At 38.1% G+C, this 14,938-nt stretch overlaps 1 protein-coding gene across 3 annotated transcripts in view; it reads left to right on the top strand.

Annotated features, from left to right (window-relative positions):
* Positions 1-14,938, top strand: part of CCDC112 (coiled-coil domain containing 112) — a 110,918-nt gene that overhangs the window by 80,797 nt on the left and 15,183 nt on the right. For 2 of the 3 annotated variants that reach the window (XM_088129993.1, XM_088129992.1), the window contains 4 exons: positions 6,630-6,904; positions 8,253-8,368; positions 12,554-12,675; positions 14,218-14,307. In XM_088129993.1, coding sequence (XP_087986119.1) covers positions 6,854-6,904; positions 8,253-8,368; positions 12,554-12,675; positions 14,218-14,307 — 379 coding nt within the window. In that variant the 5' untranslated portion in view covers positions 6,630-6,853. The remainder of the gene's footprint in view (positions 1-6,629; positions 6,905-8,252; positions 8,369-12,553; positions 12,676-14,217; positions 14,308-14,938) is intronic. The other variant, XM_088129994.1, reaches the window with a different exon arrangement.

Genomic DNA, 14,938 nt, shown 5'->3' with positions numbered 1-14,938 from the left:
CTGGAAACTCTCCCTCCTGCAAGGATGTATTAACTATCACCTGGATCCAACCGCATGTCACCTCCCGAGCTGCTTTCACCACTTATGTAGTGGTCTTCATAAAGGGAATGTTGGGAATCACTGACCTCTAAAAGTATGAAGAAGCAGAAAACTATTCAGAGGAGAAGAGGTTGATGTGTTTTTTGTTTTAACACAGGACTGTCAAAAAACCCCAAACACTGATGCAGTCTTATTCATAACTAATTGCATTGTATTAATGACAAGACTTCTTTCAGAGTAAATATGCCTAGAATCAGGGTAATCATGAACTGAGAAGTAAAGGCCAAAGATGCAAGTACTGTGGAGATTATGCAGACTCATCTGCTTTTTAAACTTTCAGAGCCTGGAAAAACTTCCTACAACTGTCATTTTCCTGCACAAAGAAAGGAGCAGAAATAATTCTGAATATTAAGAAAAACAAGGAGCTGGTTGGCGTGTTTTGCAGAAAGTATCCCAAAAACTAAATAACCTGGTGACAGGTGGGGCATAAGAGGGGCAGAGGATGAAGAGGAAGGGGAGCTCAGAGCCCCCCATCATGTCCTGCCACACAGGTTATGTTAGGCGACACAGGAAAGGAAACCAGGGAATCCCCAATCGCTGCCCTGAAACTGCCCTGCGTTAAATCTGCATGTACAGCACCACTGTGAGAATAATGCGGTTTATGCCATCGTGTTTTTCTGCCAACTCAGCAAAGGAAGGAATGTGCATTAACACTGCTAGGAGAAACTGCCCTATATCTCTCATTGATGCTACAAACTGCTGAGTTGAATGATTGCAAAAGTGTTTTGATGAGATACTGGCAGCAAAAGAAGCTTCTCTTCTGGAGAAATAGCAGCTGATGGGATTTTTATTGGCACTTTAGCCTGAGTGGAGCAGTAGTTAAACCCTCCCTCTTCCCACGTATCATCGTATTGGCCTTATCTCTAGCAATTCAAGAGAGAATATTATCTTCATGTAGGAGCTGCCATGTTGTTTTTTTAATGACATCTGCTGGTCAAATAAGGCAATTTTGGAATACAATTTTTTCCCATCCCCCCTAAAACTGAACTGGGTGTTATGTCTAAATTTCACTGAAATTCTCCTTTACAGTTTCCCTCATTTTGATTCTTATGCTTCATGCACTGATGATTGTAAAATAATGTTGATGATGATAATAATAATGAAGTTCTGACATTTTCTCGTTGTCTGTTATTAGGAGATACCCAACTTTATTATGCTGTTTTGTGTTTTGTTTCTTGGCCAGGCAAACTTCTAGTCAGCTTCAGTTCAATGAACAGACCAGATCATAGGAGTTTTAATCTAAGGATGTGGGTCTGAAGTCCTTACTTCCATAAAGATGCATCAGGTTGTGGATATTTCCTTATTTAAGATAAAAGAGACCCCATTTTATCTCTTGGGTTTTAAGGGAAGCTATAGGAATTGAATATGACATGAACAAGGTCCGTTCCCAAGTCACAATTAAAAATGACAGAAGAGCCACTTGCTGCTGCCACATTTGGGCAATCTGACAACGGGACTTTTGGTTTCATACATTTATGTGTAAATCATCTTGATCTTTGTTTTCATCTTGTGACTTGGATAGGGCTAAATCCAATTTACTAGAGCAACCTCATAGCACGTTTTCTTAGGTTTGTCCAAACTAAAATACTTATTATGTAGGATTGCTAAAATTGCACTGCATCTGTGTAATTACACTGGTTTTAGAAATAGTCACTTGGACACTATCCAAGCAAGTATATGTGGCCCTTTCCCGACCCATGCTGGTGTGGACAGATCCCAAACCAGTGTAATTACACAGATGTAATATAATTTTAGCAACTTTACATAATTTATGTGTGTGAGTTTGGCTTTCAAATCTTCATAGAAAATGTTACATTAAGCCCTGGTTCTCGAGCTTCTGACATGATGCCCTGAGGTATCAACATGCATTTAGAAGCCTCCACTGGAATTGCTAGGCTTCCTGCCCAACCCAGCTTTTTAAAAATTAATTTAATACATTAAATGGGAAGCTGATTATAGAGCAAAGGAACAACATCCATATTGCTTATAATGAATCTGGCATCCATATGTGCCCCACAGGCATTCTAAAACATTCAAAATGAGGACTGCAGTTCAGTTATTTATTTGGAACTAGAACTGCCCCACAAAAGTAAACTGAAGGGCAGTAGGCAGCATCCCCACGTCTGCCTGCCTTCGGGTAAGTGAGTGCTTTGAGATTAGCTATCCACAAAATGGCAGTCATCATGTGTGAGCAATCTTGCAATGCTATAACAAGTTCAGGCAAGCTCACTGATCCCAAAAGGTTGTGGACTTCAGCTTCTAGTCTGAAGTTGTATGCTTGTTTTTTCTCTTACAGCTAGATCTCATACTTGGCATCAGCCTGAACTTTTTTAAAAATAACCCTAACTTCTGCACTTGTGGGAGTACATACAATAAGGATAGAGCAAAAGGTAAAAATAGATATCAGAGACATGAAAAGAAAGACTGGAGAGGAGAAGAGAGGAGCAGAGTGTATGGAATTGATGGATGTGTGGGCCTAAGTTGAAACGGCTCTGATCCTATCCTTTTTTGATCTCCTCCACACCTCCTCCCCCACCATTATACCAATCTTTAATTTAAGATTCAAACACACTCCCCCCTGGACATTAACTGACAATTGCATCTTTTCCAAAGATATTGTTGGGGTAATTGAAGAACTCCATCAACATTTATAAACACTGTATTGTGTTTTTGAAAATATTTTCTGAAGATAGATAGATAGATATGAATTCCACAGAAAATATAAAGTATCCTGGAAATTACATACATTTTAAGAATGCTTGTCTTATTCCAAAGGCTCCCATCTATCAATGTCTTTATACATCATATTCATATTCAGTGCAATTATTTGAGAAATATGGCTTGGGGTAAATAATGTTGTGGTGCCTACCTGTGGAACAGCCTCCCCTAAGAGACCTGGGCAGTCTCAACCCAGTTGGCTTTCCACAAGGCTGTGAAAACCTGGCTTTTCCCACAGGCATCAGGACCAGCTGTTAGTGGAGCCTGATATTGGTGAGTTGCCATTGAGGAAAATGTGTGAGATGCCTCGGCTTTTCTATTTTGTATTCCATATGTATTATGTCTATTTTTAAGTATACTTTTGGTTTTTTATTGATTTGCATTCTTAGCCAGCCAGAATTATTTTCTTAAGATGGACAGCCATATAAATTTCCTTAATAAATCAATCAAGTACATATATATGGAAATGATAATTACTTCATGTATGCATAAACAAGTCTTTACCCATAAGCATCAGTTCTGACTTAGACCAGTTAATATCCTGCAATTTGGCCAAATCAATTGCATCATAGCTGGAATCTCTTATTGGTCTTGAAAGCTCAATTTACATCCAAATACCGAGTTGGAGGGAAACAATAATGGGAGTGGGATATGTCTCCATCTCCTGTTTGTGAGCACCGTACAGATATCTATTTGGCTAGTGAGAAACAAAATATTGGACTAACACGGGCCTTGGCCAGATTTGTTCTTATGACATTTACTGGTCTGAAACAAATTATGGTTTATTTACTAACACCCTCACATTTCATTCATCACAGTAAACCAAATCACATCATAGCTTAAGGAGAAACTGCTAGTGAAGTTTACTGTGAAATAGATATAAATGGATTGCAAAACAAATGTTTTAAAACAACAGTTCACTATAAAAGCTGTGCTTTGTTTTTATGTTTTGCTTTAGATATAATTGGATATGATTAACATGTTGCTGTTGTGGGTTTGACTAAGAAACTATTTTCAAATCTGTGCAATCATATTGTAACTTTAGAACAGTACAAAATATGTGCATATGCATTATGGGGTACAGCGTGTTCCCTTGACATTACAGCAGTGCAAATTGAAATCAAGGATGAAATAGCAGTGCAGTGTCAGAACAAAACAGTAGATTCTCATTCCATTCCATAAAGTAATCAATACGAACAATTTTCTTTAATGTGCCTGGACGACTATTTTCAGGCTTTCAATTGTTTCCCACTAATTAATTTATATTCAAAGTGAAATACATGGAAAATCACCAACATAATTGAAGCTATGCAAAATGAAAAAGAAAGAAATCCAGTAAGAGCACATTAGAAAAACCTAAATTAAACAATAATGTGTTTTCAGCAAAGATTACTTTGTACTTCTGAGCACTTTTTATTGTTCTGGTTGTAATTCTGCAGCTGAAGAAAGAAGTACCAGTCTATAAAATGTTTTTTGTCACATGTTGCCTCTCTTTGAAGACATATCGTCCACAGAAAGTTTGGTTGAGAATCCTGAACAGACTTGATTGAACCAAAAGGATTAGATTAAAAAGCAATATTCAGAAAATTAATGAAGATGATCCCTCTTCTCTTCCTGCTCTAAGCCCTCTCTCTGTCATATGCATTCATGTGAATGAAGCTGATTCATGAGCAGCAAGTTTGGGGAAAATGTTTTATTCATTAAAAACTGTTATCTTAAAACAAAACTGAACATGGCCATGTCAGCCCCACCAGGTAGACCACAGCAGAAATCAACCCCATGGGAAGACTAAAACTACTGTTACTGATATTGGCTTTAATAACAGAATCTTGCAAGTCTGATTGTGTTGCACCCCTTCTTATGGTTCAGTGAACTAGGGAGGTATCTGCCTGAGCAGCTTCTGAACATTAACTGGACATTCTGGACTCAAAACATGTTTTACCCCTTGTCACCTTGGCAACAGAGTTTGCATATTTCCATCAAGGTAATCTTCCCTACTTCCTACAGGCTATTGTTTCCAATGAAATGCTGGCAACCATATTCATAAAAGGCTTATCCACATGCAGGTAATTCACAGCAAAGGCATTTTCATTCACCTGGTTCTTCCATCCACTTACAATTCTTCTAGGTTAAATTTCATATATAGTTCATGGTGGAGGGTGGTGAAATTGTTCACCTAGTGCTGGATCCAAGGCCAAGTCTAGAGCATCCCATATTCAAGGGGCCCAACCGATCACCATAGCTAGCTAAATGATCAGGTGCTAGACTGACCCTAGGAAGTCTGAGAAAATGCAAGTTGACCTTAATTTATGGAAATTCATTGGGTGGCTTTGGGCCAGTCATTCCTCAGTCCAACCTACCTCACAGGTGACTGCTATGGGGAATAATGGAAGAAGGGAGAACTATAATAAACTTCCTTGAGCTCCTAAATGAAAGGCAGAAAATAAAGTCAACTTGTGCTGATGACCTAGTAATGAAATATCTGCAAGCAAACAACCAAGCTCAGAGAGCACTGAGAACTCCGCAGTTCAACCCTGAGCTACTGATATTCTCTTCTATTGGAACTACAGGGACTTGCCTAGTAAGATTTCAAATCCAGCTCAAAACATACCTGGCTGCCCTATATATGGAGGAGACTAATCTTTAAAAAATATGGCATATTGAGTTGAATAGTTATATGTATTTAGGAATTACGTCCTGATAAATTTGAGAGGTATGGGTAAAATGGATGCCAGAAAAATATGGATATTGGCAAAGAATAGTGTGGGATCTACTTAGAGGGGAAGAAATGGTTAGAAATGCTGAGCAGGTGACAGAAAAACTAGGTCTCTAATCAACCTTCAAGGGTGCTTTCGTATTAAGTATTCAGTGCCTAATTGTTACAATCTGTCACATAATTTTCCTTGTAAATCTTATGGCTTACCTCAGATGCAGAAAATCTGACTATTTTACTGCTGTTCAGTAGCAATTGTCCTATTTATGCTACTGTAACGGATATAACCACTCATTCCAGAGCCACTTAAATCAATCATCTACTGCTAAGCCAAGCCTGGGTGCAACTTGATCCAAAGTGAGCCAGGAATACTCCATGGGGACTGGGCATCCTGTGACTTTCCATTATTAGATGGGCATCCCAAACACCAGCAGTGCCATCACAAGCTAAGCTATAACTTTTTACCTTATAATATTATTTCTCAACCTTCCACCTTTAAGATATGTGGACTTCAACTCCTGTGGTGGCTGGGGAATTCTGGGAGTTGAAGTCCACATATCTTAAAGGCGCCAAGGTTGAGAAACACTGTGGTAAAAGAACAAACTTTAAAGGGAGTACCTAAAATTTCATCATCTCATCTCTCTTTGGAACCAGGATCTGCCTTGAACTGAATGGATCTTGATTTGCATTTCTACTGTACTGTGAGTCAATCCCCTTAGTTTGTCCTTGCCATAAAACAATAGCCTTTTCAGCATTACTTTGATTTTATCCTGAGAAGTGAGATTTCAGACTTCAGATCCATATCTTAATAATAAACACATTACTATTATTATTATTCTCAATAATCTTATTTGCTTTCATTGCCTTCAATTTGTTTTCATTTTAGGAATGTGGGTTTTGACAAGTTTTAATAAATGGGGCTTTCTTAATGAAATATGATCTGACTCAAAACAAACATTAAAAACATACAGCTTGTTTTCATCCACACAGAATACGAACTGAATAGGGCAAACTTTTTTTTTTTTTAATGAAGTCCAGTATAAGAAATGTAGGATGTTGTTAATCTTCACAGCTAGCCTAACATTCTGAATTTCTCTAGTGATTTCCATGGGCAGCTCCCAACTTCAGGAATCAGAAAACTAGTTCTGAACCTTAGATGCTTCAACCTATAAACAGCGGATACCAACGATTATAAAACTGGCCACACCCGAACCTTCTGCCCACATGCCCCGCTCTGCGTCGTAGCGGCTTGACGTCAACCATAGAGATGAAAGGACCTCCCTCCGGCGCTGTGCTGTTCCGCTTTATTTCTCGGCTTGGAACATGGCTGCCCTAGCAACGGCGGCGCTTGTGGGAGCGACCAGGTATCAACAGGTAAATTCGCCCACCTCAGCCTCCCTACTAAAGTCTTCCTCCCCAGGTGTACAACGGGGGCGGTGGGGGTGATCTGGCTGGGTATATCGAGCTGAGATCAAACGGTCGTCTTCTGACTGCCCCCCCCCCCCCCCCGGTCAGTTTCTCGGACCTTGACATCAGCTGGGCTACAGTGCCGGGAATGCTGGAAGTTATCTTTTGCCTCCTCTGGAAGGCCTCACGTAGGAGCAGACTACGCCAGCAGATCGATATTTGATTCACTCGGGCAGGCGGACAGGCAGGCGCGTTAGCAGAAATGTACGGGGTCCAGGCTATTGCCGATTTCCTCCGAGGCATGGCAAGGACAATGAAACCTGGTCGTTTTAAAGGGAGCAGAGGAGAGTCGGATTGAATCGGATCCAATATGAGGTTGGCTCAGTAGTTGAAGTAAAGGAGAAAGTGAGTGGAATAAACCCCATACACCTAGGGTTTCAGAATCAAAAACCTCTGTGCAGATCTCTATACTTATAAACCACTGTTCATTATGAAAAGTCCCTACCACTTCAACCAGTGATATGAAACTGAAAGTCTCTGCCTCTAAATACTAGATTTAAAAATCTCTCCAGCATTATCAAATGCTTTTGGCATCTTGTGTTCGTCTGTACTTCATTTTATGTGCTGGTTGGATGTTTCTTTTTTCTTTCCTGCAACAGCCAGGAGGCAGTAGAGGCTACTTCTTTCCCAGACAGTAAAGCTAGGAAGCTCTGTCACATTTCTTCTGAATGCTGCACTTGTCTCCTGTTCTCAGCTGCCCCATCCCCTGTCATTTGCTACTGCTGCTCCAGTTCCAGACACTTTGGGGAAAAAATTACTTTCCAGCTAGGCAGAATGTATGTCCAGGGAAAGCCAGACACATGGATGTAATTGGATGTCTTGGGGGTCTGTCTTTTAGCTAATCATGGAACTCTGTACTTTTTAATTGCAGGGAAAGTATTATGACTATCTTCCTATTGTGCAAAGGGCACATCCTTTTGATTGAAAAAAATAGCATACTCTCTACATTCAGCAATGAAATAGTAAAGTTGTCTTAATTTTCTGCTGCTTTATTGTCGCATTCAGCATTCAAGTAATGGAATGTGCTTTGCCATAGAATTTTGAAGCTTGTTAAAACATTTTAGCCTTGAAGAGTTCCTGCAGAATTTCTTTTACCATTTTACTGTATTATTAAAATGAACAACATTTAGGTGAGTTTTGAAGTAGTTTTAGATCTAAACTGAGCTTTTCCCTGTCTTTATGTTTTAAACACTCTTTAATGAAAATATACCACTATATTTGTTTATAATGATTTTTAAAATTTCGTTTTATATAGAATGACAGCTGTTTTAGTGCTCCAGATGCTCTTCAGCATTTTCAGAGCTGGAAGATCAAAACTGATCAAGTTAAGAAAGCTGAATTTATAACAACAGGCAATAAACTAAAAAATCAGTAAGTTTAAATTTTATAATGGTATAACCTGCCTAAAACAAGACATGGTAATAAAATAAAAAATAAAACATTTGATAAATCGTCAAGTATTATACAGTGGGGCAAAAAAGTATTTAGTCAGCCACCAATTGTGCAAGTTCTCCCACTTAAAAAGATGAGAGAGGCCTGTAATTTTCATCATAGGTATACCTCAACTATGAGAGACAAAATGGGGAAAAAAATCCAGAAAATCACATTGTCTGATTTTTAAAGAATTTATTTGCAAATCATGGTGGAAAATAAGTATTTGGTCAATATCAAAAGTTCATCTCAATACTTTGTTATATATCCTTTGTTGGCAATGACAGAGGTCAAACGTTTTCTGTAAGTCTTCACAAGGTTTTACACACACTGTTGCTGGTATTTTGGCCCATTCCTCCATGCAGATCTCCTCTAGAGCAGTGATGTTTTGGGGCTGTCGCTGGGCAACCCGGACTTTCAACTCACTCCAAAGGTTTTCCATGGGGTTGAGATCTGGAGACTGGCTAGGCCACTCCAGGACCTTGAAATGCTTCTTATGAAGCCACTCCTTCGTTGCTCGGGCGGTGTGTTCGGGATCATTGTCATGCTGAAAGATCCAGCCACGTTTCATCTTCAATGCCCTTGCTGATGGAAGGACGTGTTCAAAATCTCACGATACATGGCCCCATTCATTCTTTCCTTTACACGGATCAGTCGTCCTGGTCCCTTTGCAGAAAAACAGCCCCAAAGCATGATGTTTCCACCCCCATGCTTCACAGTAGGTATGGTGTTCTTTAGATGCAACTCAGCATTCTCTGTCCTCCAAACACGACGAGTTGAGTTTAGACCAAAACGTTCTACTTTGGTTTCATCTGACCATATGACATTCTCCCAATCCTCTTCTGGATTATCCAAATGCTCTCTAGCAAACTTCAGACGGGCCCAGACATGTACTGGCTTAAGCAGGGGGACACGTCTGGCACTGCAGGATTTGAGTCCCTGGCAGCGTAGTGTGTTACTGATGGTAGCCTTCGTTACTTTGGTCCCAGCTCTCTGCAGGTCATTCACTAGGTCCCGCCATGTGGTTCTGGGATTTTTGCTCACCGTTCTTGTGATCATTTTGACCCCACGGGGTGAGATCTTGCATGGAGCCCCAGATCGAGGGAGATTATCAGTGGTCTTGTATGTCTTCCATTTTCTAATTATTGCTCTCACAGTTGATTTCTTCACACCAAGCTGCTTGCCTATTGCAGATTCAGCCTTCCCAGCCTGGTGCAGGTCTACAATTTTGTTTCTGGTGTCCTTCAACAGCTCTTTGGTTTTGGCCATAGTGGAGTTTGGAGTGTGACTGTTTGAGGTTGTGGACAGGTGTCTTTTATACCGATAACAAGGTCAAACAGGTGCCATTACTACAGGTAACAAGTGGAGGACAGAGGAGCCTCTTAAAGAAGTAGTTACAGGTCTGTGAGAGCCGGACATCTTGCTTGTTTGTAGGTGACCAAATACTTATTTTCCACCATGATTTGCAAATAAATTCTTTAAAAATCAGACAATGTGATTTTCTGGATTTTTTTCCCCATTTTGTCTCTCATAGTTGAGGTATACCTATGATGAAAATTACAGGCCTCTCTCATCTTTTTAAGTGGGAGAACTTGCACAATTGGTGGCTGACTAAATACTTTTTTGCCCCACTGTAAGAAAGGGTAGATGTTTGAAATTTGTTGATATTTTTATTAAATGTAAGTAGCTGTAGCAACCTTTAAGCTAGCTTGTTCAATTTCACAAAATTTTATTTTCATAATTTGCCCACCTTGTGGAGCTAGGAGAATAGAACCTGCTAGTGGTTTCCACACTTCTGCAAATAGAGTGGAGTATAGGCATGCAGAGATTTTTTTTTTCCATTGGTGTGCCTGTGGTCTGGAATAGCCTTCCCCTGGAAATTTGATCAGCTTTGCATAAGCTATTAAAAACTGCTATTTCGGAGAATTTTATTTATTTGTTTATTTAAATAATTTATTTGGTCGCCCATCTCACAGCAGTGAATTGTTTGGGTATGAAGTGATGCCTTCAGTCTATATGTTTTTTGGGGGTGGGTTGTGTAATTTGATTGAATTTGTTTTATCGTCTTTTATCTTTTATTTGATATATTAAACTTTGGACATTTTATTATTTTTTACAGATGTTTTATAAACTGCCTTTGATTGTGGCAGGGATAAATCCAATAAATAAATTAATAATACATTTTACTTTAAAGGAACAACATTTTTAATTCTAAATTTATTTTTGAATAGTTCCCTGTTTTCTGCAAAATATATCTTTATGGATATTGCTTGTTTACATGGATGTTTTAATTTACATCTGGTTTATTTTGAAATTATATTCCCAAATAATTTTTATTAGGATTATTCTGTGGAATATTTTACATCCTTTCACACATACCTTCCTTATGTATTTTAATTTGGAGGTTAAAAGTTTTCTTTTAACTGTTGTTTTTAGGTGGCCAATCCTGTTCACATCTAATTTGTCTGTAAATGGGGGAGTGTTTTATATCATTCAAAACCTGATGTGGTTGCAGGCTCTTTTTAAATTTACTTATAACTATATTAATTTACAGGATTAATTAATTAAACTATATTAATTTACTGGATTTATTGACTATTAAAATATTTATTTGCTTTGTTTGAATGAATGCTTTTCATCTGGAAATACGGATTGTGTAAAATAATTTGTCTAGTCAGTCTTTTTTTAATGTTATTTTTATAGTGAACTGACTGAGTCCATAGGATGGAAGGTTGGAGGTCTCATCCTCTTCTCCCAGTTCTCTGGCCCTGTCTCTTTCTTTGAGGTAGCATCTTGGTAGTTTCAACTGCTGCCATCTGTCTTTCAAAGGGTGTCTCACCTCATGTCTACCCACTAATCCCAGTATGAGAGAGGGCTCTCACAATATTGCTGCCTTTCTGGTAATTAAAAAGGTAGAAAAACAGAAGTTGAAAGAATTTCTATAATTCCATTTCTTGCCCTATAGCATATACACATTTGGCTACAGGAGTCAGCCCTTCCTTATCTCATAAGAGATAAATGAAATCAAAGAAAAGATAAAATGTATACTCCCTTTAACTTCAAATACTAAAATACATACTTTCAACTTTGTAGAAAATGACTTACAAAATGCCCAGATTACAGGATAACAGAAAAACCAAATAGAAAATAGAAAAACCAATAAAAAATATAGTGCTTCAGACAAGTCACAGGGTGACAATGGTCTACAAATTTCTCCGACTCTGGGAAGATACTAAGAAAAACTTCCAAACTATTATTACAAATCACAAGAAGATTCTAAATAGAAATATCTTCATACCTAGTTTGTACACAAGAACGTGGGACAATGAGGCTTGACTTAGCACCACACAAGAAACAACCTAGAGTATATTTCTGAGTAGAAGATTTTTACCTATTCCTGCAGAAATAAAAAATGCTTGAAACAGATGTTCCCTCTGCTCCATTTATTTGGAATTCCTAGTTTCTTGGGGATTCCAGTAAGTTAATTCTGCTGTTGTCTGAGAGATAGAACAAAGCCCATTCCTTTTCCCAGCTTTTCTCCACATGCTTATCCCAGAGTTCTCCCCTAGTTTTAAAATGATCTAAATTTATCACCGGCAGAGGAAGAAGATGGGATATCTCTTCTTCGTGAGGATGTGGATTGTACTGTATATCCGAACTAGTAGGTTACAGTCTGACATGTGCAGCAGAACTGCAACAATAATGCATTTAATTTTTAAAAGATTACAGAAAATAATATGTTTACCAAAAGAACTCCCAACAAAAACAGTTTCCGCTTTAACTCTTGTTAGACGTTATTATCTTAGTTAACAGGGTATCCACAAATTATATTTTTAAAATTATGTCTGTATTGCTTTCAATTAAATTCACAAAAGGAATAAAATGATAACTTTTATATTTCTGTCCCCCTTAAATTAACAATCCCATAGGTCACAATGACCATCAAGTATATAATTTAAGTAAAGATTTCAGTACGTTTATTACAGGTCAAATATAAAGAAAACAGTTTTGTCTGAAAAAATTCTGAGTTTGTAGTATTACATTTAACATAAAACTTTTGATATTAGTATTTGTCATGTCACTTGTCAAATATGTATTTTCAACCAATCTTTTCCCTTTTCCCAGACTTGTGAACCTTGAAAAGGATAAAAATATTCTTCTCTTCAACAAGAAGAGTGATTTTAGAATGGAATATTGCATATTGGAAGAACTGGAACACAAATTGACTAAAAATCGAAAAACGGAAAGTAAAATGTTATTTTATTTATTTATGTTTATTCATTAACTACTTTGAAAAATACTGAAAATATCTTCCTGCTTCATTATATGTTGTGTAAACAACAGAACAGCTTTGAAGTTTTCATAGTGTAATCCCCTGCAGGTTGTATGAAGGCTGGAGGACCTTCAAAATGGCATCTCATGCGATAGGATTAGGAAATCTTCATTGATTGAAACAATGGCTTTCCTGTTGGGAACTATGTAATATTAGTGAGCAAAGCCAGAATACCTCAAAGTAATGATCTACTAGTGGAATAAGAGTTCCACTTTGCCATGGCTAGATTATCCATTGCCTCCACAGAGTAAACAGCAGTTTTGGGAGATATCTTACTTTCTTCACTAACTGCCAGAGAGTGACCTTCATATAGTAGGGGATTTTGGTGGAATGACATCTGAATAAAGATGAGTGGACTGGCTGTATACTAGATAATGCAATCCTGTTCTAACTTATAAAAATATGAAAATTGTTTCATATTTTTCTGCTTCATTTCTTAACATTTATTTTAAGAGTAGCAGAGGACAGTGTTGTAGGCATTTGTGCATTTTTATAATACTTGAAAGTTTGATGTCATGTATCAGTTCTTTTTGTGGTGGAAATAGCCTTTTGAGAAATATTGAGAAGTTACACTGTGAAATAAACTATGAACTATCCCTAATGCAATTCTGTGCATGCTTATTCAGAAGTACCTTCCAAGTGTTCAGCAGAATCTACTGTCAAGCTTATGTTTCTAGGCTATACACTAAACCCTAGAACAAGTGCTGCTCAGAAACAGATTGACTTTTCTGCAACCGTGTCAAAACTATATTCATTATGAGGCTGGTATTGATTCCTTGGAAAGCAAATATGAAAAGTATATTCCAAGTGATCTGAGGGCAAGATATTTATTTATTTATTTATTTATTTATTAAATTTATATGCCACCCATCTCCCCCAGAGGGTGACTTTGGGTGGCTCACAGTTAAAATCAAACAGTAAAAACAGTAAAAATATAAATATCCATATTAAATTAGCTATAAAAAGTACTACATAAAAAGACTATATACAATTCAAGATGACGGGGGGCAGAATCAATTACCCCACCAGCCAATTCCAACAATTTGAGCCCCCATCAGGCCCCCAGGTCATCTGGCGTAGCCAAGATTTCACACTTTTCCGGAAGGCCATGAGAGTGGGGGTGGACTGCACCTCAGGTGGTAAGTTGTTCCACAAGGTGGGGGCTACAGCAGAAAAGGCCCTCTTCCTAAACCTCACCAGATGAAATTCCTTGACTGATGGGGTCTGCAACATGTCCCTTCTGCTGGACTGAGTGGGGTGGGTTGATGTAACAGGCGAGAGCACCCCTCAGATAATCTGGTCCTGTGCCATGAAGGGCTTTAAAGGTAATAACCAATGCCTTGAATTGGATATTGAATTAATTGAATATTAAATTATTTGAATATTAAAACAACATGATTTTCTAGTGGAAAAAATACTAATAAGATGCTGTGTGGGTTGTTTCTTTTTTTCATAGAGACAAAAATCCAGGAAAAACTGACCAGAATCCATAGTACTGTTAAAGGACTTCAGCGACAGCTAAAAGATGTGAAACCGACTCCAGAATGTAAGTCTGCTAATAATATTTTAATTACACAAGCAAAATTCCTAAAAGTAGCTTGAATAATTGTGTTGCAAATGGATTACCTGTGTTTTAGCAGCAGTAAGTTTCCTAATTATGAATTTGAAAAGGTTTTTATTATGCACTTGGATTAAACTGAACAGACTTTCAAGGTAACTTTCAGACATTACAGTTCTCTGCTCACTTATGAAGGAGCACATTGAAATCATCATCATCATCTTCATCTTATTCCACCTTTGTTTTTAATTTGCTCAACTAAAGGCGGCAAACGTACCTCTTGCCTCCTATTTTCCCCACAACAGTAACCCTGTGAGGTGAGTTGGACCGTGAGAATGACTGGCCCAAAGTGACTCACCCAGCCAGTTTTATGCCTAAGGGAGGCCTAGGATTCAGTCTCCTGGTTTCTAGGCCAGCACCTTAACCACTACACCAAACTGGCTCTCTTAATCTTATAGAATGCAGGGAAACCTCTTAGAAAAAATGCAAAGGATGATGTTGATGTCACCTTAGACATTTCTGCAGTGAATGTTGTGACTTTATACTAATTCCAGATTAGCTGCAGTTAACCCTTTACCTGGGATCAAGTCAGAATGGCTAGATACCAAATGGAAAAGGA

Source organism: Python bivittatus, unplaced genomic scaffold, assembly GCF_059951505.1.
Source record: "Python bivittatus isolate LINGU-HERP-01145 unplaced genomic scaffold, Pbiv_v1 ctg000850_np1212, whole genome shotgun sequence".
NCBI lineage: Eukaryota > Metazoa > Chordata > Lepidosauria > Squamata > Pythonidae > Python > Python bivittatus.
The sequence above is the reverse complement of the archived record's forward strand: the minus strand, read 5'-3'. Positions and strand labels throughout refer to the sequence as shown.